This window comes from Megascapheus bottae, chromosome 3 (genome assembly GCF_031878675.1).
Source record: "Megascapheus bottae isolate mThoBot1 chromosome 3, mThoBot2.hap1, whole genome shotgun sequence".
NCBI lineage: Eukaryota > Metazoa > Chordata > Mammalia > Rodentia > Geomyidae > Megascapheus > Megascapheus bottae.
Genome location: NC_143511.1, coordinates 54,241,973 through 54,265,380, shown reverse-complemented (window position 1 = coordinate 54,265,380; position 23,408 = coordinate 54,241,973). Strand labels below are relative to the sequence as shown.

The window sequence follows — 23,408 nt, the reverse complement described above, 5'->3', positions numbered from 1 at the left end:
CATCGATGTCTAGTGCAACTGACAGGCCCTAGAAGTATCTTCTGTATTAACTAAAACCTCTCAGTATAGAGTTATGTTTGTTTAGTGTTTTTTAAATTGAAATGTGAATCATATCATAAAATTCACACTTGTGCAATGAACATTTTCAACATCTAAAAATGAATTTGGGGGCCGGGTGTTTGGCATAGTGGTAGAGTGCTTGCCTAGCATGCACTAAGACCCAGATTTGATTCCTTGGTACCAGATACATAGAAAAAACTGGAAGTGGTTCGGTGGCTCAAGTGGTAGAGCTCTAGCCTTGAGAAAGCCCAAGGACAGTGCTCAGGGCCTGAGTTCAAGCAAGGACTGGCAAAAAAAAAAATGTAAATTAAAATAAAAATGAATTTTGTTCCTTTGAGTAGTACCACTTCAACTTTCTCATTTCCCATCCCTATAGGCAACCACTCTAGTTTAAATATTGTGAATAGGTGCTGAGAATTTGGCTTAGTGGTAGAGTACTTGCCTAGCATGCATGAAGACCAGAGTTTGATTCCTCGGTACCACATACATAGAAAAAGCCAGAAGTGGTGTGGTAGAGCTCTAGCCTTGAGAAAGTCCAAGGACAGTGCTCAGGCCCTAAGTTCAAGCCCCAGGACTGGCAAATTAAATAAAATAAATAAATATTATGAATATTTTAGACAATACATAATAGGACACCTTTTGGTTTCCTACTTAGCATATTTGCATGGTTTACCATGATGTAATATGAATACTCTACTCCTGTTTAGACTGAATATTTCATTCCATTATATGTATATACCATATTTTATTTATCCATTCATAAGTTGAACAATTGGGCTATTTCTACTTTTCTATTGCTCCAAATAATGCTCTAAATAAGTGCTCTAAATATTTGCTTTCAACTCTTTTGGGAATGTATTTAGGTAATCGCTATCATTGAGTAACTTGATGTTTAACTGTGTTTGTGTATGTGGTGTGTTTGTAGTGCTAAGGCTTAAACTTAGCACCTCATGCACGTGACACAAGCGCTCCACCACAGAATCACATCCCAGCCCAGCCTTCGGAGTTTTTGAGACAGAAACTCACTGTGCGGCCCAAACTGGCTTTGAACTCATGATCCTCCTTCTCTCCAGGATTATAAACACATGACACCATGTGGTAATATTTAACTTTGGGTAGGGGGAGAAGTAAGTGGGATGGAAACACAGAGATACTGGAATTTGAACTCAGAACTTTGCCCTTGCTACATAAATTCTCTTGGATCCTTTTTTCCAAGACTGACCTGAACCATGATCCTCCTATTCGTGGATGACAGGAATATACCCCCAGCTTTTACTGTTAGGATAGGATCACATTCATTTTTTTTCTGGACCGGCAAAAAGGGGCAATGAGGGTGGTTTGAATATACTGTAAACAGGTGTAGAACACATCACAGTGAAATTACCTCTAATATACCTATTGCATGGTGATAATTTCTTTTTTAAGTGGAGATTATAGAGTTAAAAAACTAAATGTGAGAGAAGAAGCCTCGAGTAGATCATCTCGCCTTCTGCATTACAAAGGTAGTAACTCCAGCATACTCCAGGATGAAGCCGAAATCCATCCATCTACTGTGGCACTTTTGTTATTTCCTCCCAAGGGATGCCTGCCTTTTTCTGCAGACTACATGGGAAGCTGGAGAAGCTGGAAAAGCAGTTTTCTTTTCCTCTCCTTCTTAACCATTTCCCCTAATCCTGAGACACAAGGTCTCTGCTTTGTCCTTGGTGGGAGTAGGAAGCTGTGAGTAGGGCTTGGGCTAGGGGATCACTAAGACAGCCTGCTCAACTACAGATGTTTAGGAAAAGGTCATTTTAATACGAGGCTAAAGACAAAGGCTTTCTAACATCAACTATTTATTTCATTTTAAAAAATTCTGATGGTATCAGATATTTTCACCTACATGTCAGCCTTGGCTTCCTGCCATAGTGAGTTAATGTTGAAAACGATAACATAGAAAATGAGATATATTTCAACTTGGGTAGTTAGCTCAACTATTGTCTTCTAATCTTAAATGGCTTAGTAATAGTTCCTGGTTCACTTTCTGCCAAGTATAATCTTAGCTGATGAAGTCTGTCTTTCTTCCTTGGTATTTTCATGGTAAGAATCATGCTTCACAAAAGTAGTTTATATGTATTTGTCTGATTCACACAGATGGGGGGAGTTGAACTCAAGGCTTGGGCAGTGTATTTGATTGAGCTTTTGTGCTTAAGACTAGCACTCTCCCATTTAAGCCATACTCTACTTTCTTTTTTTTCCCTGGTGGAAAATCCAAAATGTGTCTCAAATTTTCCTGCCAAGGCAAACTGTGATCCTCAGATCTCAGCCTCCTGAGTAGCTAGGATTACAGGCGTGAGCCACCCAACTTTAAAGTAAAAAATAATCTGAATTAATATTGCTAACCTCACTCTAGGTTTTTTTCTGTTATGACAACCTTGTTTAGTGTGTCTGAATCTCTTTCAGATGACAGCAAAACTACTGACTCATACTTTCTTGAAACATGCTTTATATCAGACTCTCCAATGGGCATTATTCCCTCTTGTGGCAAAGTCTCCTTCATGTGTAACCACTTGCAAGAAGACAGATAAAACAATCACACAGAAGAACTGTGGTTATCCACTCTCAGGCTGGGATTTGAACTCAGAACTTTGCCCTTGCTACATAAATTCTCTTGGATCCTTACACAATAAAGTTTTCAGAACAGTTGTCCATGCTTATGCATTATGAGAGAAAAAGTTATGCAGCAAAGTATACGATCTTCAAAAATAAGAATACAAGATTTCTATATGCATATCAAAACTTATGCATATTTTAAAATAGAATTGTTTTTGAGTTAAGACTTTAAAAAGCTGGGGGAGGGATAAAAACACATCCAGGATACTCTTCATTAAAACACAATAAAATTTCTAATTTGAATCAGTTTGGTTAATAAGAAATTAAAAAGAAAGTACACACATGTAAGCCCAGCACTCAGTAGGCAGAGGTAAGAAGATCATGAATCTAATCCTACTTAAGACTATATAATAAGACCCTGTCTAAAAAAATACACAAAAATTAATTTAAAAGATCTCATTTATTGACATAAAGATGTGGAAAAGACTTGCTAGGTTTTGCATGTTGGTTTTCATTAGTAACACCACTCAATATGTTTGTTCAGTCTGTATCTTCTTCCTATATGACTTTCAAGGTATTATGTCAACACGAATGGAGTTCACTGAGTGATGTGACGGACGGACGGACAGAGGAAAGCTGGCTCGTGGAGATAGTCATCTCTAGGCCTACACCAGCAAAGAATATTCTTGCTGGATTTGTTGAAAGGCTCTAAAAGGAAGGAAGAGACATTAGTGAGAACTTCCCTCAGATAAAACAGTTCTAGTTTAAAGAAATCCTGCTCAGTTATGTTCCCCAAATATCATATGTAAGATGAGTAAGTTAGGGCGGAAGTTGGAAACCTTGCTTTTTTTCCCCAAGAAATATTTTTCCTGCCAAATTTCCTATTGTTATGACACAAGAAAACAGAAACACACACACACACACACACAGAACCTCCCCCCTCCACCCAAGGAATAGGCAAATCTAGCACGATTCAATAATAGCAGCTCCTCCCTAATGATCTTAATTTAATCTCTCATTATTTCTTTTTTTTTTTTTTTGCCAGTCCTGGGCTTGAGCTCAGGGCCTGAGCACTGTCCTTGGACTTTCTCAAGGCTAGAGCTCTACCACTTGAGCCTCAGCACCACTTCCGGCTTTTTTCTATGTATGTGGTACCGAGGAATCGAACCGGGTCTTCGTGCATGCTAGGCAAGCACTTTAACCACTAGGCCAAACTCCCGGCCCCTCTCATTATTTCTTAACACCCCCATCTACATACCAGTCATATTAGGTTTCCATTCTACTAATACTTCATAATGGGGACTAAGTTTTAATACATAAAGCCCCAAAGGCAATCAAAATATATCCAAGTTACAGCACTACCATCTAGCCTTTTTTCATAAATATTAGACATGTAAACTTCAACTTTTCATTGCAATTCTAATTATATGTATATCACAAATATTTTTGAAAATATAAAAAAGCCAAAGGAGGATTAAATCACCCAGAATTCTACCACTGGGGAAAAAGAAAGTCCTTATTAACAATATACATGTACATATATATATACATGTGTGTATATAGAGTAAATATGTAATATATAGTAAATATATATAGCAAATATATATAGTTGGTAATTAATTTTAAAAAGATACAGAAGAAACAAGGTCAAGAACACTTCAGAAATAGAACAAACTACCTGAGTGCTGGTAGACCATATCTGGAATCATAGATATTTGGGAGGCTGAGATCTGAGGATCATGATTCAAAGCCAATTCAGGCTAGAAAGTTCGTGGTACTCTTTTCTTCAGCTAACCACTAAAAAGCCAGAAGTGGAATTGTGCTTCAAATGGTAGAACACTAGCCTTGAGCAGAAAAACAGCCCCCAGACCCTGAGTTCAAGACACAGGACTGGCACAAATAACAAAAACAAAAGTAAACAAAAAGCCAACATACATAAATTTTATGGCATGTAGATAGTATCTCAAGAAAAAGCTTGTTTTCTTGGTATCTTTTCTTTTTTGTTCCTTTTTTCTTTTCTTTTTTTAAAGAAGCTCGCTCTGAGATTCCATCTTACCCTAGTTAAATTGGCCAACATTGTGAATTAGAGGATGTGGGAGAGGAGAAAGGAATGCTATAGCGCTTGCTGGTGGGAATGTAATCTAGTATAACCACTCTGGATAGCAGTCTGGAAGTTCCTCAACAAATTAAACATAGATCTTCCCTATCACCCAGACATACCACTTCTGGACATCTACGCAGAACATCACAAGCCAGGATACTGTAAAGACACTTGCACATCCATGTTCATTATTGTACTATTCACAGTAGACACATTATGGAAACAGTCCAAATGTCCTACAGTAGATGAGTGGATCCAAAAAAATGTGGTACCTATACACAATGGAATTTTGTAGAGCCATTAGAAAGGATGTCATTTGCAGGGATATGGATGGACCTAGAACAAATCATTTAAGTGAGTTACAGCAGGCTTAGAGAGACAAATGGTGCCATTTTTTCTCTCATATATGAAAGCTGGGGCATGATAAATTATATAGGACTATAGGCATTCACATATAGTGAGACCAAAGTAGAATGATTTTAGGGGAGAGACACAAAGGTACAATGCCCATGTGTCTCTGATCATATAATATTGATTACGCAGGTTATGGACATGGTCTTGGAGACATAAACGTAACTACATAGACATAAAAATCCATGATGGGCTTTATACTCTATGGACACAATGCTTTGTTACATATATTGTATCTATGACATACAAACCCTCGGCTTAATTTTATGTTCTAAAATCTATGTGCCAGTGATTGTATATAGAGATTCCCTACTTGAACACTTGTTAAACATGACATTTCAAAGATGATGTAAAAATCAATGTTAATAGATTCTTTAATAAAAAGTAGTATTTATCAGCCAGGTGTAGTGGCTTATGCCTGTAACCCAAACTACACAGGAGGCTGAAATCTAAGGATCAAAGTTCAAAGCCAGCCTGGGCACAAAAGGACCTGAGACTCTTATCTCTAATTAACCTCTAGAAAATGAGAAATGGAGAATAGTGCTGCAATGAACATTGTTGTGCTAGTGGATTTAGTATGTCCTTGTTTCTGGATGGTTGGGTAAATGCCAAGTAGTGGAATTGCTGGGTCATAGGGGAGTTCTATGTTTAGCCTTTTGAGGCACTGCCACACTGCTTTCCATAGTGGTTGAACAAGTTTGCACTCCCACCAACAGTGTAGTAGTGATCCCTCCTGGCCACATCCCCTCCAGCATCTGTTGTTATTCGTTTTCCTGATCCTGGCCATTCTAACTGGAGTGAGGTGGAATCTTAGAGTTGTTTTGATTTGCATTTCTTTTATGACCAGAAATGTGGAGCATTTCTTCATGTGTCTATAGGCCATTTTTGTTTCTTCTTCAGAGAAGACTCTCTTTAAGTCTTTGGCCCATTTTTTAATGGGATGGTTGTTACTTTGGAGGTTAGTTTTGGAGTGATTCAATTTTTTGAGTTGTTGATATATTTTAGATATGAGGCCTTTGTCCGTTGTTTGGTTGGTGAAGATCTTCTCCCACTCTGTAGGCTTCCTGATTAGTTTACTAGCTATGTCCTTTGCCTTACAAAAGCTCTGCAGTTTAATGCAGTCCCACTTATCCAGTCTTTCTCTGATTTGTTGTGATTCTTGGTCCTTATTAAGAAAGTTTCGACCTGTGCCAAGGAGGCCTACTGTATCTCCTATTCCTTCCTGTAAAGTTTTCAGTGTGTCAGCTTTTACCTCCAGGTCTTTGATCCATTTGTAGTTAATTCTAGTTCAGGGTGACAAAGAAGGATCCAACTTCTAGCACAACAATGTTCATTGCAGCACTATTCACCATAGCAAAGATATGGAACCAACCTAGATGTCCCTCAGTTGATGAGTGGATCAACAAATTGTGGTATTTGTACACAATGGAATTCTATGCTGCTGTCAGAAAGAATGACATCGCCCCATTTGTTAGGAAATGGAAAGACTTAGAAAAAATCATATTAAGTGAAGTAAGACAGACTCAAAGGAACTTAGGCTCAATGGTTTCCCTCATTCATCATAATCAGTAGAAACCTTGGGCTCTACTAGCAGAGATCTGCAATAGAGCAAAATCTTGATACATAAGGCCATATAATGTGAAGCTAATTGAAAGGATCTCCAGGATATTGAAACAAAAGCCATATAATGAATGATTGTTGTCCTTAATGTACTATGTTGTCTCTCATCTCCTTTGCTGTCCCTTGGTTATCTCATATTGGTATAGTATCTCACTTTGTTATCTGATATATTGAATTTATTTGTATTTGGATATTTGAAATTTGATAGGGAAGGGGGGAAAACCAAGACGGGTGGGGGGTGTGGGGGGGGAGGGAAATGCATGCAGTACTGCTTTCAAACCTCACAGTTTTCCTGACACATAAAAAAAGAATAAAGTATTTTGGGGATGTAAAGATTAAAAGGCTTTTTTTAAGATTAAACCTGTAGAATAATACATAAATGTTATATGTTTACTTATGACCTTTATATGCTTGAACACCCACGCTTCTCAAGTACAACTCAACACTAAAAATCTTCTACCTATCTTACTCTTTTCAGAAGCAAAAATGGGCAAGGTTGATTGGAGTACTAACTAGAATCATGTTCCTCTTGTCAAAGCTAGCCACAGATAGCCATACAACCTTTGTGAATCATCATGGTCACTTTCCATTTCTTTCCCCCTTAGTTCTTTAATCATCCCCACTGAACAAACATCACAGAAAAGATGACACTTTTTATATGCAAACATTTTATTGAACTATTGTTATTTAAAATATAGCTCTCTCTTCAAAGAGGACACAAAAATTACGGCATTTTAGAAATTTTCGGTATAACTCTTCAAGAGTAAGCTGATTCCTTTTTTGTCAGCTTGTACCAAGTTTAGCAGCACAATATCTCTGTAGACTACTGGTTGCTTCAGACTCAGTTTCTGCTAGCAGTATGTAGAGCTTCCATGATGGTTTTATTGTACTCTGCGATCTGCTTGGTCACATTTTTAATAATTGGCTGGTAATCACTTTCTTGACTCTTGGTTGCTATGACTAATTAATTACACAAGTTAAGGTGGAACACTGACAATATAAATAACCTGTGGACCAGACAAGAGGTAAATCATATTAGTGTTATTCTTTCTTTTAAATAGTACAAAAAAACTTAGTGTTAGCACACTGTCTCAAAAGATTAAGCATTAATTGAAATCTAAAAGGTCAAAAGTTTACCCGTGAATAGTTTACTGTTTAATGTTAGACATGTCAATCTAATTCTGGTCTTAGCACAATCAAATACTCAGAAAGAAGCATGTTCTCTAGAATACCACAAAAAATTCCTGGCAGCATTCTAGAGCCTACCCTATTTCAAAACTGCCTACTTTTATCTTGCCTAAAACTACTAGCGTGCTGAACATTACCCCATCTGTTAGTACCAGGTGTTCCACTTGAAACTAAGTTATCCTACTACTGGAATACAGTCGCTAGCATATCCTCTCTGGAGGCAAGCTGGATTTGTGTTGTCCCAGAGCAGAAGTTCACCAGCACCCTAAAGAAGACGCGTGCTACTACTAAGTCATATCTGTTCTCCAAAGAGCAATGCACTAAAGGAATCAAAGGGGTACAAATTCTAGAAAGATGCTTGTTATAAATTCATGTCCTTAAGAGTTGGTACCTTCTAAAGTCACATAGAATGGTACAGAAGAAGATGAGACTTAAGCACCACCTTGTAGAAACAAGGTGAAGTTGAGCTGGGTGAAACATGGATGAAGAGCTTGAAGGTCAAACTTCTCATGGCCCTACTTGGTTATCTCCCCTTGCTGCCTATATAGCCAAGGTGGAGCAGCACAACAACCACCCACTACTATGTATTACTATATTCAGAATCTCCCAGTAACTCCATGAGAAGGAAATAATCACAGCTTTCAGAAGTGATAAAATTGAAGCTTAAAGAGTTGATGTAAACTATGCAAACTCTACAACTCCTAAGAGTCAGTATTTAAAATGAAATACCATTAATAGGGATTACGTTGGTCAAGATGCATTATACCCATAAATATGGCTATTAAAGAGAATAAAATTTGGGGGTGGGGAGGGGAGGAAATGGGGACCAAGACATGTGAAAGGGTATCAATGTATGTGAATTAATGCACCTTCTATCTGGCAAATATCATGTAACCCTTCTATTAATTACAATAAAAAATATATGAAAAAAAGAATAAAATTAATACATAAAATTAAATCTCCTGACTTTAATACTTAACTCACTTTTATACTTAGTCACTAGGCTGTATTATGACTCCTATGTATATATGTACTATTTTTGTAGCAAGTTTCTAGATTGGCGATTACTCTGGTATACACACACACACACACACAAATACACATGCATACATATACACACACAAGCATATGCGACCACATATTTACATGTATTTACGCATTCTCATTCATACACATTTATGCACACGCATACACACAACTCTTGTAGAGTGGAAAATAAATATGTTTTATTATGTTCTCACATATTACTCAATGTTTTGAATATATTCTATAAGTGTGTTGAACTGAATCCTATTGGAATCGCTAAATTCCTAGAAAAATTATTCATTTGCACCATTTTAAAGGATACATTCTTTCATCACAAAATTATTTTGCTCATGGTGTTGCCATTTTCTCTCCAGATTTGTAAGCTAAAAACACAAAGGAAAAATGTTAACGAATGGTTACGTTCTAAATACATTACATACTCTTTTCAGAGGATAAGAAACAAAAATACTCAATTTAAAATCTTATTAAGTCCTTGCATTCTGTTGAGATAGAGCTAAGGTAGATAAAAACAAAACAGAGGAAAGATTAAATAATAGTAAATACATTCAAACAATCTAGAATTCTAGAACAGATTTTATCCTATATCTTTATTTTAATTAGAAAATATTTAAAGTGTTTACTGTACCAATGGAAATGCCAGCCAAAAGACAATTTATGATTTTCCTTTTCCTAAAAGAATTCAACGAAGAAAAATGGGACATGATGGGAATCTCTCCTTGAAGTCTGGAAGTCTAATGCCACAAAAGTAATATATATTCTAACACTGTCAAAGGTTCAGCCACATAGGAAAAACTTCCTTATTTCCAGGGCTAAATTTCCTGTCTAACTTCACAACTGTGATAAGAACAGAGCTGCACTGTGAAGATTGTGAGTTTGTAAAAAGCTGGCACTGTTACAATAATTTCTACATCAACAGGAAGCTAATGTGGATATTATATTGATGGTTGCTTCCTCAGAAGACAATTTTACTGTTATAGTATTAAATTGTTTTTCTGATTTAATTAACCTTGTAACTCTGGGTTACAGTCTTTCTTTTTTAAGATGCACATAGTTTTTCCTTTAACAAGGGATTGTCCTTAAAAAATGAACAACAATGTTCTGCTTGTACACTAAAAAATATGACCATTTAAAAATTATGATATTGAATCAACATTAAAAATGTTTCTTACTACTTCAGTGTTATAATTATTTTGAGGGCATAAGTTCAGTCTGGATGTAGCATCCATCCCATTTTTCCCTCTAGAGAGAGAAATCTGATATAAACATGACTCATAATTGGTGATGTGAATACATGTGCTGTTAGTTAATACTATTAGATCAGATCCATCTCTAGCAAATAGAAGCTTAAAGTTAAGATGGTCCTAAGCAGTCAGCATACTTAGGTAATAATCTCCAATAATGTTTCACAGGGTCAAAGTACCAGATATTTTTCTCTGTTTTACCCAAAGAGGTGGCCTTCTTATAATGCAAGAGAACTACTTTAAGTGCTACACAATAATAATATAAAACTCACACGATGTCACCAGAGCACATTCCTTTTATATTATACATCTATGTTACTGACTTGTCTTGAAAGAAACAATGATACACAGCCCATTTTGGAAAATCTGGGGTTATTCTTTCACTAAAACTTCCTTATATTATGTACTTATTAAATTCTTTACTGGTATAAAAAAAAAAAGCTAAGGGATAGTGCCCTTAAGTTCAAACCTCAGGACACTTCACCAAAAGAATAATTTTTAAAATATACATATATATATACACTTACATATATATGTACATAGTACTTATGATAGTTATGTATATATATAATACTTATGATTCAGTTAAAAATAAGATCTCAAATATGTCCACTATGATACCACTTCCATAAAGATAAATGTTATTAGGTACATATGTAATAATGTACATATATAATTGAGCACATGTACATGTATGTGTACATATAATTATACACAGATATACAATTATGCGCATCGTGTATACAAATAGTATAAATGTGTGTATGCATATCATATGTATATGTAAAAGGACCAAATGACAACAAGAATTCTCTCTGGTATCTGATGAAGTAGTAATCATCAGTTATTTGGAGTTTTTCTTTTATAGGTTTTCAAAGTTTCTGCATCATAAAAATTTCTGTATAACTTTTTTTTCATATATTTTTTATTGTAATTAATAGAAGGGTTACCTGATATTTGTCAGATAGATGGTGCATTAATTCCCATACATTGATACCCTTTCACATGTCTTGGTCCCCATTTCCCTCCCCCTCTGTATAACTTTTGAAACTTTTTTTTTTTTGCCAGTTCTGAGGCTTGAACTCAGGGCCTAGGCACTGTCCTTGGACACTTTGCTCAAGGCTAGCACTGTGCCACTTGAGTCACAGCACCACTTCTGTTTTTTTCTGTGTATGTGGTACCACGGAATCAAACCCAGGGCTTCGTGAATGCTAGGCAAGCACTCTACCACTAGGCTATCCTTCCCATCTCTAACTTCTGGATTTTTTTAAGCTTCTACTTAGTATATCATTATGGTTGTGCTAGGAACAGAGCTTATTACAGAACTGGCCTAACAGAGGCAAGAAAGTGGTTCATGTACTCACAAGAGGTGATACAGAACCCGGCTATCTGAAACACACATAAAATAGGCAAAGAAAAAAATCATTTGGGGGGTAAAACCACAGATGAAAATGATGAGTGGATCAACAAGATGTGGTATTTATATACAATGGAATTCTATGCTGCTGTCAGAAAGAACGACATCACCCCATTTGTAAGGAAATGGAAAGACTTAGAAGAAATCATATTAAGTGAAGTAAGCCAGACTCAAAGGAACTTAGGCCCAATAGTCTCCCTCATTTGTCATAATCAGTAGAAACCTTGGGCTCTCCTAGCAGAGATTTACAATAGAACAAAATCTAGAGACATTAGGCCAAATAGTACGATATTAAATGTAAGGACCTCCAGGATATAGAAACAAAAGCCATATAATGAGTGACTGATGTCCATAATGTACTATGTTATCGCTCATCTCTTCTGCCATCCCTTGGGTATCTCATATTGTTACAATATTTCACTTTGTTTTCTGATATATTTTATATGTGCTTAATTGGTTATTTGAAATAGGATAAGGAAAGGGGGAAATCAAGATAAGCAGGGGTGGGGAGGAAGGTGGGAGGGAAATGGGGACCATGTCATGAGAAAGGGAATCAATGTTTGTGAAGTTATGCACCTTCTATCTGGTGAATATAATGTAACCCTTCTGTTAATCACAATAAAAAAATTATTAAAAAAAAGAAAATAGGAAAAGTGGCCTACAAAGAGAAATGAATTTTAAAGTGAATTTTAAATGAATTTTAAAGAGTTTTTACCTGAGAATGTGTCTCATTTTCCTGCAGCTGGGTTTTTAGTGCCTCGTATTCTTCATTTAGCTTCTCCATTATTTTTTTAAAAGCATGTCTACGGGTTGACAATATGGTTCTTTCCTGATGTAATTTCTAGATAGACCCAGAGAGAAGTAATTAACAGGCTATCACAAATTCTAGTAAGTCAATTTAAGTCATATTTGGCTCAAATAATTTTAATGGTTATATTCTGATAAAATTCTACCAAGACTTAAGACCTACTAGTAAAATTATCCTTCTATGTTATAGTAGAGTTAACTCTATGGCTGTTACTGTATCTCTTACTGCCTTACAAATTCTATTTTAAGCTAATGAAAATCACCACAGCAAGCTACCTGTTCACATCTCTTGAAATGCTTGGTCTTAAATAAACTTAAATCTTGTGTTTCTGGTTTTGCTTTAATTTAAAACTTCAATTCATTTAAAATTCTAACCATACACGTAAAATTTTTATCACTTTGTCTTAGCTTAAACGTCACATAAGGACTGCAAGCATGACTCAAGTGATAAAAATAGTTGCCTAGCTAGCAAAGAGTCCCTGAGTTCAAATCCCAGTTCCCCATAAAATAAACAGAAAACATTAGTCAACTGAAAATGAGTTCTACAAGCTAAATATAAATTAAAATCCAAAGCCCCCCCCAACTTTATTATAATTTTATAAGACAACATTACCTTTTTCTTTTCTTCACCTGATGATTTTAATGCTGGCAAATCATTATAAGTCTGCAGATCAGCTTCCATTTGCTTAATTTTGCCTTTCAGAGACTGTTGTTCCTCAGTCATCTTACTTTCCAGGAGCTCCATTTTCTGTAGATCCAACTGTAGACGTTGACTGTCTGAAAAGAAAATTAAAAGTTTGTCCTCCTGGTAACCAGAGTTCAACCTGATATATATCTTTTGTATATAAACATTATGGTGATATAAAATATTATCTAATATTTGCGCTAAATAAGTGAGAATAAAAACAGATTTTTTAAAGTTTATTATTTAAATATTTTCTTTTTCTGTTTTGTGCTGATTTGTTTTTTGCTGGTACCAGGAAGGGGAGGGGAGAGGGGCGCTGTATCTGACCTTCTTTTGCACAAGGCTAGCATACTTCCATTTTTCTCAAATGCTTTTTCTGAGTAGTTTATTGGAGATAAGAGTTACAGATTTTCCTGCCTGGGTTGGCAGATATTAATCTCCTGAGTAACTAGGATTACAGGCATAAGCCATTGGTGCCCAGCTTCATTTTTCTCTATAAAGAATTTTGAGTTTTATTATTCCATAGCATAAACCTCTATTTTGTGTTTTGACCATAGTGCTTATGCTTTTTATTTAGCTAAGGTTGATATTCAACAGTCCTTTCCCTCCTATAAGCTATCTTTATGTAACAGCTACTGAGAAACTCTCATTTCTTACAGGCAAGTATCAATTCCAGGAAACAAATTCACTGATTAGAACTTAGTATTCCTTCCCTGCTTTTATGCTGTGTGTTTTAAAAAAAATGACACTTTATGTGTTCTCCAGAGATAGAATTGAAAGAGAATGACAAGTTGCTTCAATGGAGATAAAATAGTTATTACTATACTCAAGATTTGCCAAGAATTTTCCTTATTGTGTTGTATTCTTTGACCTACAGTTAATTTTATCTTTTTTTTTTTGCTCATTTAAACCAAGCCTAGACTCCTTCTTTTTTTCCCTTTTATCATTCTTCACTCCAAGAGATGTGTACTATGTGACTCACCATGGGAGGTTCATAAATGTGCCTGTGTACCTTTGGAGATAATGCAATTTTGATTTTTCCTTGTGATAGCATTCTCTTTTACTTTGGGATTCTAATAACGCACCCAACTTTTTAAGATATGATAGTTGGCTTTTTTTTTTTTAATGAGAGGGAGGCAAGTGGGTTAAAAATGTCTACAAAGGAATAAAAGAAAAAAGCCCTGGTAAGGAATCTGTCAGGAGCAGCTTTTATTTGTATGTTTGGAAAGAAAACTCCAGGGAGTATACAAATATGCCGATGGCAGCATATTTCAGAAACATTCCTCCAGGCCAAAGTGGCTCCTTCTGAGATTTTGCTGCTCTGTCCACATAGCTTGGTAAACTTTGGAACTTCATAGCATATCAAGAGGAACTAGACTGTATCCTCTTCCTGTCTTTGCCCTCCGAGAAGCTTTTAGCTTTTCATAGGGACCTGTTGCTAAAGGAAGATAAACTTTACCCTATACCAACCAAACCTTTTATCCTTTTCTCTAGAAAAATTAGTCTGTCTAGTTCTTGAATGTATTTTAGCACATATGAAAATGGAACTTGCCCTTAAATTTATATAAATGTTTATTTCAGGCAAAATACCTATAAACTAAGCACATTTCCTTTTTTGAACATCAAAGCACTGCCTTAGTGACTTGTTCAATGCTTTGATTTGTATTGAGCAACTGATTCCAACCCAAGCAGAGACATAAATCCTGATTAAAATTCTTTGCAACAGCATTTCAGTGCTGTTACATACATGTGTACATGCATGTTGAATATGATATATGTCAATGTGATTCAGCTTTAAAACTTTTCCGGGGGATAAAGGAAACATTCAAGGAATACTAATTTAATTAGACTAACTTGAATAGATTTACTTGAGCTGGATGCCAGTGGCTCAAGCCTATAATCCTAGCTTCCCAAAAGACTGATATCTGAGGGTCCATGAGAACCCTATTGCCAGTTAACAAAAAGCCAGAAGTGGAACTGTGACTCAAGTGGTAGAATACTAGCCTTGAGCAAAGATCATAGACAATGCCCAGGCCTTGAATTCAAACCCTAGTACCAGCAAAAAACAAATCAGCACAAAAACAGAAAAAGAAAATATTTAGTTAAATAATAAACTTTAAAAAAATCTGTTTTTATTCTCACTTATTTAGCACAAATATTAGATAATATTTTATATCACCATAATGTTTATATACAAAAGATATATATATCAGGTTGAACTCTGGTTATCAAAGGCTCAAGTGGTAGAGCTCTAGCCTTGAGAAAGTCCAAGGACAGTACTCAGGCCCTGAGCTCAAGCCCAGGACTGGCCAAAAAAAAAAAAAAAAAAAAAAAAGAAGGAACAGTAAGTTTGAGGATCCAAGTTTTTAAAGTGAAAGAATGTGAAATTCTGTACCATTTTTCTCACCTGAGGTCAGACTCCTGGCTGTATTTTGTGATTTCTGCATTTCAGTAGATTTAAAATTGAGATCTTCCTGCATCATTTTTAGCTCCTGGTTGGTAATCGAAGATATCTGTTTCATACGGTTGATATTCTGTATTTGTAGATACATTAAAATAGAATAGAAAAAAATACACTGATTTATGAGGCAAGTATTGGAGGCTCATACCTATAATCTTAGCTACTCAAGAGGCTGAGATCTTAGATCTAAGGAAGGGAAATCTATAAATTCTTTATCAGTAACTAACCACCAAAATTCCCAGAAGTAGAGATGTGAATCAAGTGGTAGAACACCAGCCTACGGCAAAAAGCTTAAGGAGAGTACCCAGGCTCAGTGCTTACATACATACACACATAAAAAGATTATGTAAATTCTTACGTTATCCATGTAAAAAAAAAAAGATCATATATTTTTCTCCATTAATTAGTGCCAGACACAGTAGATTGTCAGAAATATTTTGTGGTAGATAGTTGAAGATAACCATTAGGCACATTTAAGAAAAAAAAAAAAAAAGAGCCAGGCACGGTGGCTCATGACTGTAATCCTAGCTGCTCAGGAGGCTGAGATCTAAGGATCAAGGTTCAAAGCCATTCCAGGCACAAAAGGTTCTGAGACTCTTATTTCCGATTAACCTCTTGAAAACAGGACGTGGGGCTTGGCTCAAAGGTAGGGTAGGAGCCTTGAGCTGAAGAGCTCAGGGATGGCGCCCAGGCTGAGTTCAAGCCCCATGATCCACAACAACAAGAAAAAAAAAAAAAAAAAAAAGAATCCTTTTAAGATAGAAATTACAGTGTATAAGTATATTAATGTTTTTCAACAGAATGTCTAGGTTGTGCAATTTCCTGAGTAAATGTACTACAACTTAGATACATTAGCAATGGGAGAAAAATCTTAATTATTCCAATAAGATCCTCACGGCTGCAAGTTCACATTATACCTATCATCCTCCCTGTGTCCTAAATAGCCACTATCAAGAACTTGAAGCCATAACATGGCAAGTAAGGTAATTTAGAGAAAAGAGTTGAAGTGTGTCTATGAGGAAAAACCGGTGAGGTCAGCAGGACTGGTGCCCCATACTTACCTGTGAAGCAGCAAGTCGCCGCCAGGTACTCACCCTGCTGCAGTGCTCCAAAAGTGCAACAATGTGGGCTTCTATCTGAGCCTTCCTCTCCATTTCCTGATTCTTCGTTTCCTCAAAAGTCTCTATAAAAGCTGTCAATTGAAAAACAGTCCACTGTTGACAGAGCTAACACTATCTCAACTCTGACTTTCAGGTCTAGGGAATACTTTAAAATTTTGAAAGCAAGAGAAATAGGTACTGGTGGCTCACGCCTATAATCCTAGCTACTCAGGAGGCTGAGATCTGAGGGTCATGGTTTGAAGGAAAAGTCTATGAGGCTCTTACCTCAAATAAACTACTCAAAAAAACTGGAAATGGTGCTGTGGCTAGAGTGCTCACCAGGAGCAAAAGAAACTCAGTGACAATGTCCAGGCCCAAAGTTTCAGCTCCAGGACTGGTACACACACATACACACACGTACACACACACACACACACACACACACACACACACACACACAATTGAAAGCAAATACAAACTTACTCAGTAACAATATACTTTCAGGACCATGACATAAGTAAACTGGAGTTATTCTATCTGCCCCCCCAAAACGCTAATAAAAAATTCATTCTTTTTTTTGTGATTTTTTTTTTGCCAGTTGTGGGACTTGAATTCAGGTCCTAAGTACTGTCCTTGGACTTTTCTCAAGGCTAGAGCTCTACCATTTAAGCCACAGAACCACTTCCAGATTTTTTCTATGTATGTGGTACTGAGGAATCAAACCTGGGTCTTTGTGCATGCTAGGCAAGCACTCTACCACTCAGTCAAACTCCCAACCCAACACATGCTAATTTTTAAAAGTATACATGAACAATGTGTTTAGGTAAAGATTTATTTATAATATTGAGAAAAAATCTAATAAAGGCCACTGAAGGTATATATGATGATGGAATCTAGTAGAAAGAATAGGAGGTGAAGGCTAATAAACAAAAAGGTAAGTACTATCAAAAGCTAAAGAAATATTTTTAAGACACTAAAGGTGAATATAGTTGATGTAATTAATAAAAATTCAATATTTAGTGGGAGTGTAAACTAGTTCAGCCACTCTGGAAAGCAGTATGGCAATTCCTCAAAAGGCTAAATTAACACAGAGCTCCCTTATGACCCAGCAATCCCACTCCTGGGCATTTACTAGAATGTTCATAAACAAGAACATTCTAAAGCTACCAGCACAACAATGTTCACTGCAGCATTATTTACCATAGCTAAGATATGGAACCAACCCAGATGCCCCTCAGTAGATGATTGGATCAAGATGATGTGGTACTTATACACAAATGGAATTCTGTGCTGCCATCAGAAAGAATGACATCACCCCATTTGTAAGGAAATGGAAAGACTTGTAAAAAATCATATTAAGTGAAGTAAGCCAGACTCAAAGAAACATAGGCTCCATGGTTTCTCTCATTTGCAATAAGTAGTACACATCCAGGATTCTCCTGGCAGAGGACCACAATAGATCAATAGCTGTGTGATATGGCCATATAGGATGAGGATAAGTGAAATGAACTCCAGGATATGGAAACAATAGCTTGATCTTTGTGTTTGTTGCTCTCAATCTACTGTGTGAGGTTAGTTTCTCTCTCTCCTCTCTCTCTCTCTCTCTCTCTCTCTCTCTCTCTCTCTCTCTCTCTCTCTCTCTCTCTCTCTCTCTCTCTCTCTCTCCCCCCCCCCTCTTTCCAGTTGTTCTTAGTTTGGGTTTTGGTTTCTCTCCTTATGGTTTATCTCGTCACTGTATCTGCTTTTGGTACCTGGTATATTGCATATACTCTTATTTGTTTATTTGAAATAGGAAATGGAAGAGGAAAACAAGATGATTGGGAGTAGAGAGAAGGGAAACTAGGAGAAAAACATCAGAAGGGGTATCAATGTACAAGAAGTAATGTACCCACTACCTGACAAAGGTCACTGTAACACCTTTTTACACTCCTCAACAATAAAATAAAATTGAAAAAAAAATCAATATTTAGGGAGCCAGAGTTTGGCCCAGTGGTAAGAGTGCACAAAGACCCAGGTTCGATTCCTTGACAGTACATACAGAGAAAAAGTCGGAAGTAGTGCTGTGGCTCAAGTGGTAGAGCACCAGGCCTTGAGAGAGCCCAAGGACAGTGCTCAGGCTCTAAGTTCAAGCCCTAGGACTGGTTTAAAAAAATCAATATTTAATCAATAAGTAGACTAGGCAAGGTATGATTGTACATGCCTATAATCCCAGTATTTGAGAGGCAGAGGTTGGAGGATCCTAAGTTGAAGACTGCCAGACCACTAACTGAAGCTGCATATAGGAAGTGTTTAAAACAAACAAAAAGATTCAATAAATATAAGCACAAGTTTTAAATCTATCTACAATAAATAAACAAAAGTATACAGACCTCTTTAACAGTCTCTAAGTGGCCATAAATATGACATTTAATTACTCTTCAAAACATTTTGATAGTCTATACTTTTGTGTTTAAGCCATTATATCATCACAAAATAAAATCTTTGATTTGGTATAAATGAAAAGCAATGTGAAAATTTATTTTTATAAGATTATTATCACTTACTGTCCATATTTTCCTCTCTTTTTTTAAGTTCCTTGTATTTCTGATTCATTTCACCTGCAATAAATACAAAACATAACAACTTTTAAATTCCAATTATAATATTCTAAGTTAGTAACATCTCTTCAGCTGAATAGTTTGTTTTCAAGTAGGTGAGATTCTTTAACATTACCTTACAGAGTCCTGTAGAGGAGCAATGTACTTTATTACTTGGAAAAGTCATCTCACTGCAAAGCTCAGAGGTTTCCCATTTCTAACCTCGCACCATTCAAGCTACATATGAACCCTACCAGTGACAGGAAACCTAAGTTTCCAAGAAAGTAAGTTCATTCCAATTCTGAATTGTACAAGAAGCAAACCAGTGGGGTTAGATCCCACTGAGCTTATGGTCTAGAGATTTGACAAATTATTGAAATAAAGCACATGAAAACTAAAGCCTACTATGGAAAAGTTCAGCCTACTATGGTGTAGTTCAGGGACTGGAAAATTCTCCTTATGAAAGAAATGCTTACTCTACATTATAAAGAATAAACTGGAGTCACCTGATAAAAATACAGAAAAGAAAAGGCAAATGTGAAAGAATCACCAGAGCACTGCTGTGGAAGTACAATGAATGAGGTAGCAGAAGTAACCAAAAAAAGTAGTATGGCTATTAGATCCAGGTACCAGTGGCTCATACTTGTAATCCTAGCTACTCAGAAGGCTGAGCTGAGATCTAAAGATCTAATTTTCCAGCTTGGGCAGGAAAGTCTGTGAGATTCTTTTTTTCTTCTTCTTCTTTGTTGGTCACGGGACTTGAACTCTGGGCCTGGGTTCTGTCCCTGAACTCAAGGATAGCCCCCTACCACTTGAGCCACAGCACCACTTCTGGTTTTCTGGTGGTTAATTGGAGATAATAGTATCAAGGACTTTCATGCCTGTACTGGCTCTGAACTACAATCCTCAGATCTCAGTCTCCTGAGTAGTTAGGATCACAGGTGTGATCGCCAGCTCCCGGCTAAGTCAGTGAGATTCTTATCTCCAATTAACAACCTCAAAGCTGGAAGTGGAGCTGTGGGTTAAGTGATAAGAGTGCTACCTTTGAGCAAAAGTGCCAAGGGACCATGTCTGGGACCTGAGTTCAAACCCTAATACAGGCATACACAAAAAAGAATGGTAAGACTAAGATGGAAAATGTACAATGGATGTGTGACACAAAGACAAAACACTGTAAATCCATAAATATACTGAACTTACATTTGAACAATTACTGAAAGATTTTAACCAAGAGAACAAAGTGATCAATGTATATTTTTTAAAATATTTCAGTGAGTAGGCTGATCAATATCATATAGCAGAATTGAAGCAACAGAATAGTTGGTAACCTCTGAACATCTCATGGCCTAGATGCCTAAAAAGCAGCAGATTGTTCATTGGGGCTGAGAAACTCCATTTCCCAGTGGTCAAGGAATGAAGGCTTATGAGGAAAGTCTACATTCGGGGAGGCTTCAGAAGAATTAAACTACCACTTTGTTTTTCCTCTTCTTAGCCTATGAGAATTCCTTATGCATTCCTTATGCATGTATTTTTCAAAACAATGCAATGAGGTTTTCCCCTAGTATTCCGTAACCAATCCTTAACCAGCAAATCCAAAGAACAATTCTTGATTTGCAAACTTTTTTTTTATCTAATTAGTTATTATATGCCTTCATTTAGATGGTCTTGGGACATCCTCAAATTTGATGTATCCATAATTTTAGATCAGCGGTGTTCCCCTTCAAAGATCCTACCCCTCTTTATTCCCTATATGTTTCAATGTCTTTACTAACTGCTTATCTAAGTAAAGCCTGGTGATCCTCCCTCCTTTTGTCCTCAAACCCACCTTTTTAGATGCCAACATAAAGGGTGGAACTGTTTATCCAGTCAGTGTTGAATCTGAGAGCCAGATCTCCACATATCTCTACAGATTACTAAGCTTTAAAACAAATTTCCCTGGCACCCCTGTTGTTAAGGTGACTGACTAGACTATCTGTGAACTCTCTACTTTGTGATTTCTCAGTACAAGATCTGTATCTTAGCTATCCATCAAAAGCAATATACAGATGTGGGAGGTCTGAAAAGTAGAATAAAACTTGTAACAGTCTCATTCCTTTAATCTTAGCTCAAGAGGCTAAATACACAACACCAATAATTCAAAGTCAGCCAAAGTAGAACAGTGTGCTAAACTCCATCTCTAAAAAAAACAGCAGAAAAGTAGTCAGGAGATGTGGCCAAATAGTGAACACCTAAGCCTAACAAGCATGAACCCCTAAGTGATAACACAGAGACTGAAGTGGTTGGAACAGCTCCAAGTTCAAACTCTGACAGGAACCAAAACAAATGAAAAAGTAGCCTGGGCACCAATGGCTCATGCCTATAATCCTAGCTACTCAGGAGGCAGGTCCTGAGTTCAAGCTGCAGGCCTTAGTGCCTAGACACACACACACACACACACACACACACACACACACACACACACACACACACACACGAACAAAAACATGGAAGTAGAATTATAAGTGGTAGAGGGCTAGCAGTGAAAAACATACTGGAATCCTGATTTCAAGCTCTAGACCAGCTGTGGCTCAAAGTGGTAGACTACTGCTAGCCTACAGCAGAAAAAGCTTAGCGACATGACCAGGCCTTGATTTCAAGCCCTATGAGAGAAAAAAAGAAAAAAAAGAAAAAAAAGGCAGAAGGAGCTTAGGTGATTACAGAAAAGACACCGTGTGTTTTGAATTCTTCTTTTTTTTTGGGGGGGGGGGGGAGTCAGTCATGGGAGTTAAACTCTGGTCCTGTGTACTGTCCCTGAGCTCTTCAGCTCAAGGCTACCTCCCTACCCCTTGAGCAACAGCCCTACTTCTGGTTTTCTGATGGTTCACTGGAGATAAGAGTTCATGGACTTTTGTGCCTGGGATGGCTTTGTACTGCAATCCTCAGATCTCAGCCTCCTGAGTAGGTAGAATTTCAGGCCTGAGCCACTGGCACTTGGCTTTTCTCTCTGTCTCTCTCTCTCTCTCTCTCTCTCTCTCTCTCTCTCTCTCTCTCTCTCTCTCTCTCTCTCTCTCTCTCTCTCTGTGTCTCTGTCTCTATCTCTGTCTCTCTCTCTGTCTCTCTCTCTCTCTCTCTATCTGTCCTGGGGCTTGATCACAGGGCCTGGGCACTGTTCACTAGCTGCTTTTGCTCAAGGCTGGCACGCTACTCTAGTGAAGCCACTGCCATTTCCAGCTTTTTCTGTTTATGTGGTACTGAGGAATGGAACCCAGGACTTCATGCATGCTAGGTAAACACTCTACCACTAAGCCACATTCCCAGCCTGTGTTATTCTCTATGCCTTAGCCAGGGCCATGGAGAAGGTAGATAAGATCTTTTTTGCCTTCCCAAGGGATTGATCATCATTTGAACATTTGCTGTCTAATGCAATTGTCTTTACTCAGTGTTTATAGTCTAGATATATCTAAAATTTCAGACTCTACAAAGTAGTTCTGACTCTAGAGAATGCCATTTTTTACAATAGGTGTTTACCTCAACTTCTTACTGATTCAAACATATTAAGCATGTACTGGTGACTTCCGTGGCTCAAAGTCCCTAGCTCAGAAAAAATCTATTACCAATTCTGGAGTTGAAAAAGGCAAGAGAAAACAAAAACAAGGAGGTGGAAGAGGAAAAAAAAAAAAAGAGGAGTTTAGGAGTTCTGCACACTTGGATTCGTTCCCACAAATTATCCTTCTGAAGCAAGCTGAGTCTCCCAGCAGTCTTCCTTCTACTGTTCCTATGTGGTAGGAATTCACTGTCCTAGTACATTCTTATCATTCTATATAGAGTAAACTTTATTGCGTCTTTATCCTTTTTAAAGAACTATGCCAAGAAATAGGATTCTAAGAAGAATATAAATTCTGTAGTATATATAACCATTTTTATTAGAGTAATCTAGGATTTCAGCTGTTTCAAGAGTGACTTCATATCAACTTGTACAGAGCTATTAAGCCTCTTTAGCATCTTCATAGTGAACCAAGATATAGTTGTTCCTAACTCCTAATTCAATTTTAGTGCAGAAACTTATGAAATTCCTCTCTTATTTAGTTTCTCCTTTCCACCTAACTTTTACATCATTTTTTGTCCA

General features: G+C 36.9%; 1 protein-coding gene across 3 annotated transcripts in view; it reads right to left on the bottom strand.

Annotated features, from left to right (window-relative positions):
* Positions 1 to 7,432: 7,432 nt before the first annotated feature.
* The window catches only part of Ift74 (intraflagellar transport 74), a 67,976-nt gene continuing 52,000 nt past the window's right edge, over positions 7,433 to 23,408 (bottom strand). For all 3 annotated transcript variants that reach the window (XM_090330074.1, XM_090330073.1, XM_090330075.1), the window contains exons 14-20: positions 19,271 to 19,324; positions 16,722 to 16,819; positions 15,574 to 15,700; positions 13,095 to 13,258; positions 12,390 to 12,515; positions 9,318 to 9,378; positions 7,433 to 7,741 (exon numbers count right to left, since the gene is read on the bottom strand). In XM_090330074.1, coding sequence (XP_090186200.1) covers positions 7,623 to 7,741; positions 9,318 to 9,378; positions 12,390 to 12,515; positions 13,095 to 13,258; positions 15,574 to 15,700; positions 16,722 to 16,819; positions 19,271 to 19,324 — 749 coding nt within the window. In that variant the 3' untranslated portion in view covers positions 7,433 to 7,622. The remainder of the gene's footprint in view (positions 7,742 to 9,317; positions 9,379 to 12,389; positions 12,516 to 13,094; positions 13,259 to 15,573; positions 15,701 to 16,721; positions 16,820 to 19,270; positions 19,325 to 23,408) is intronic.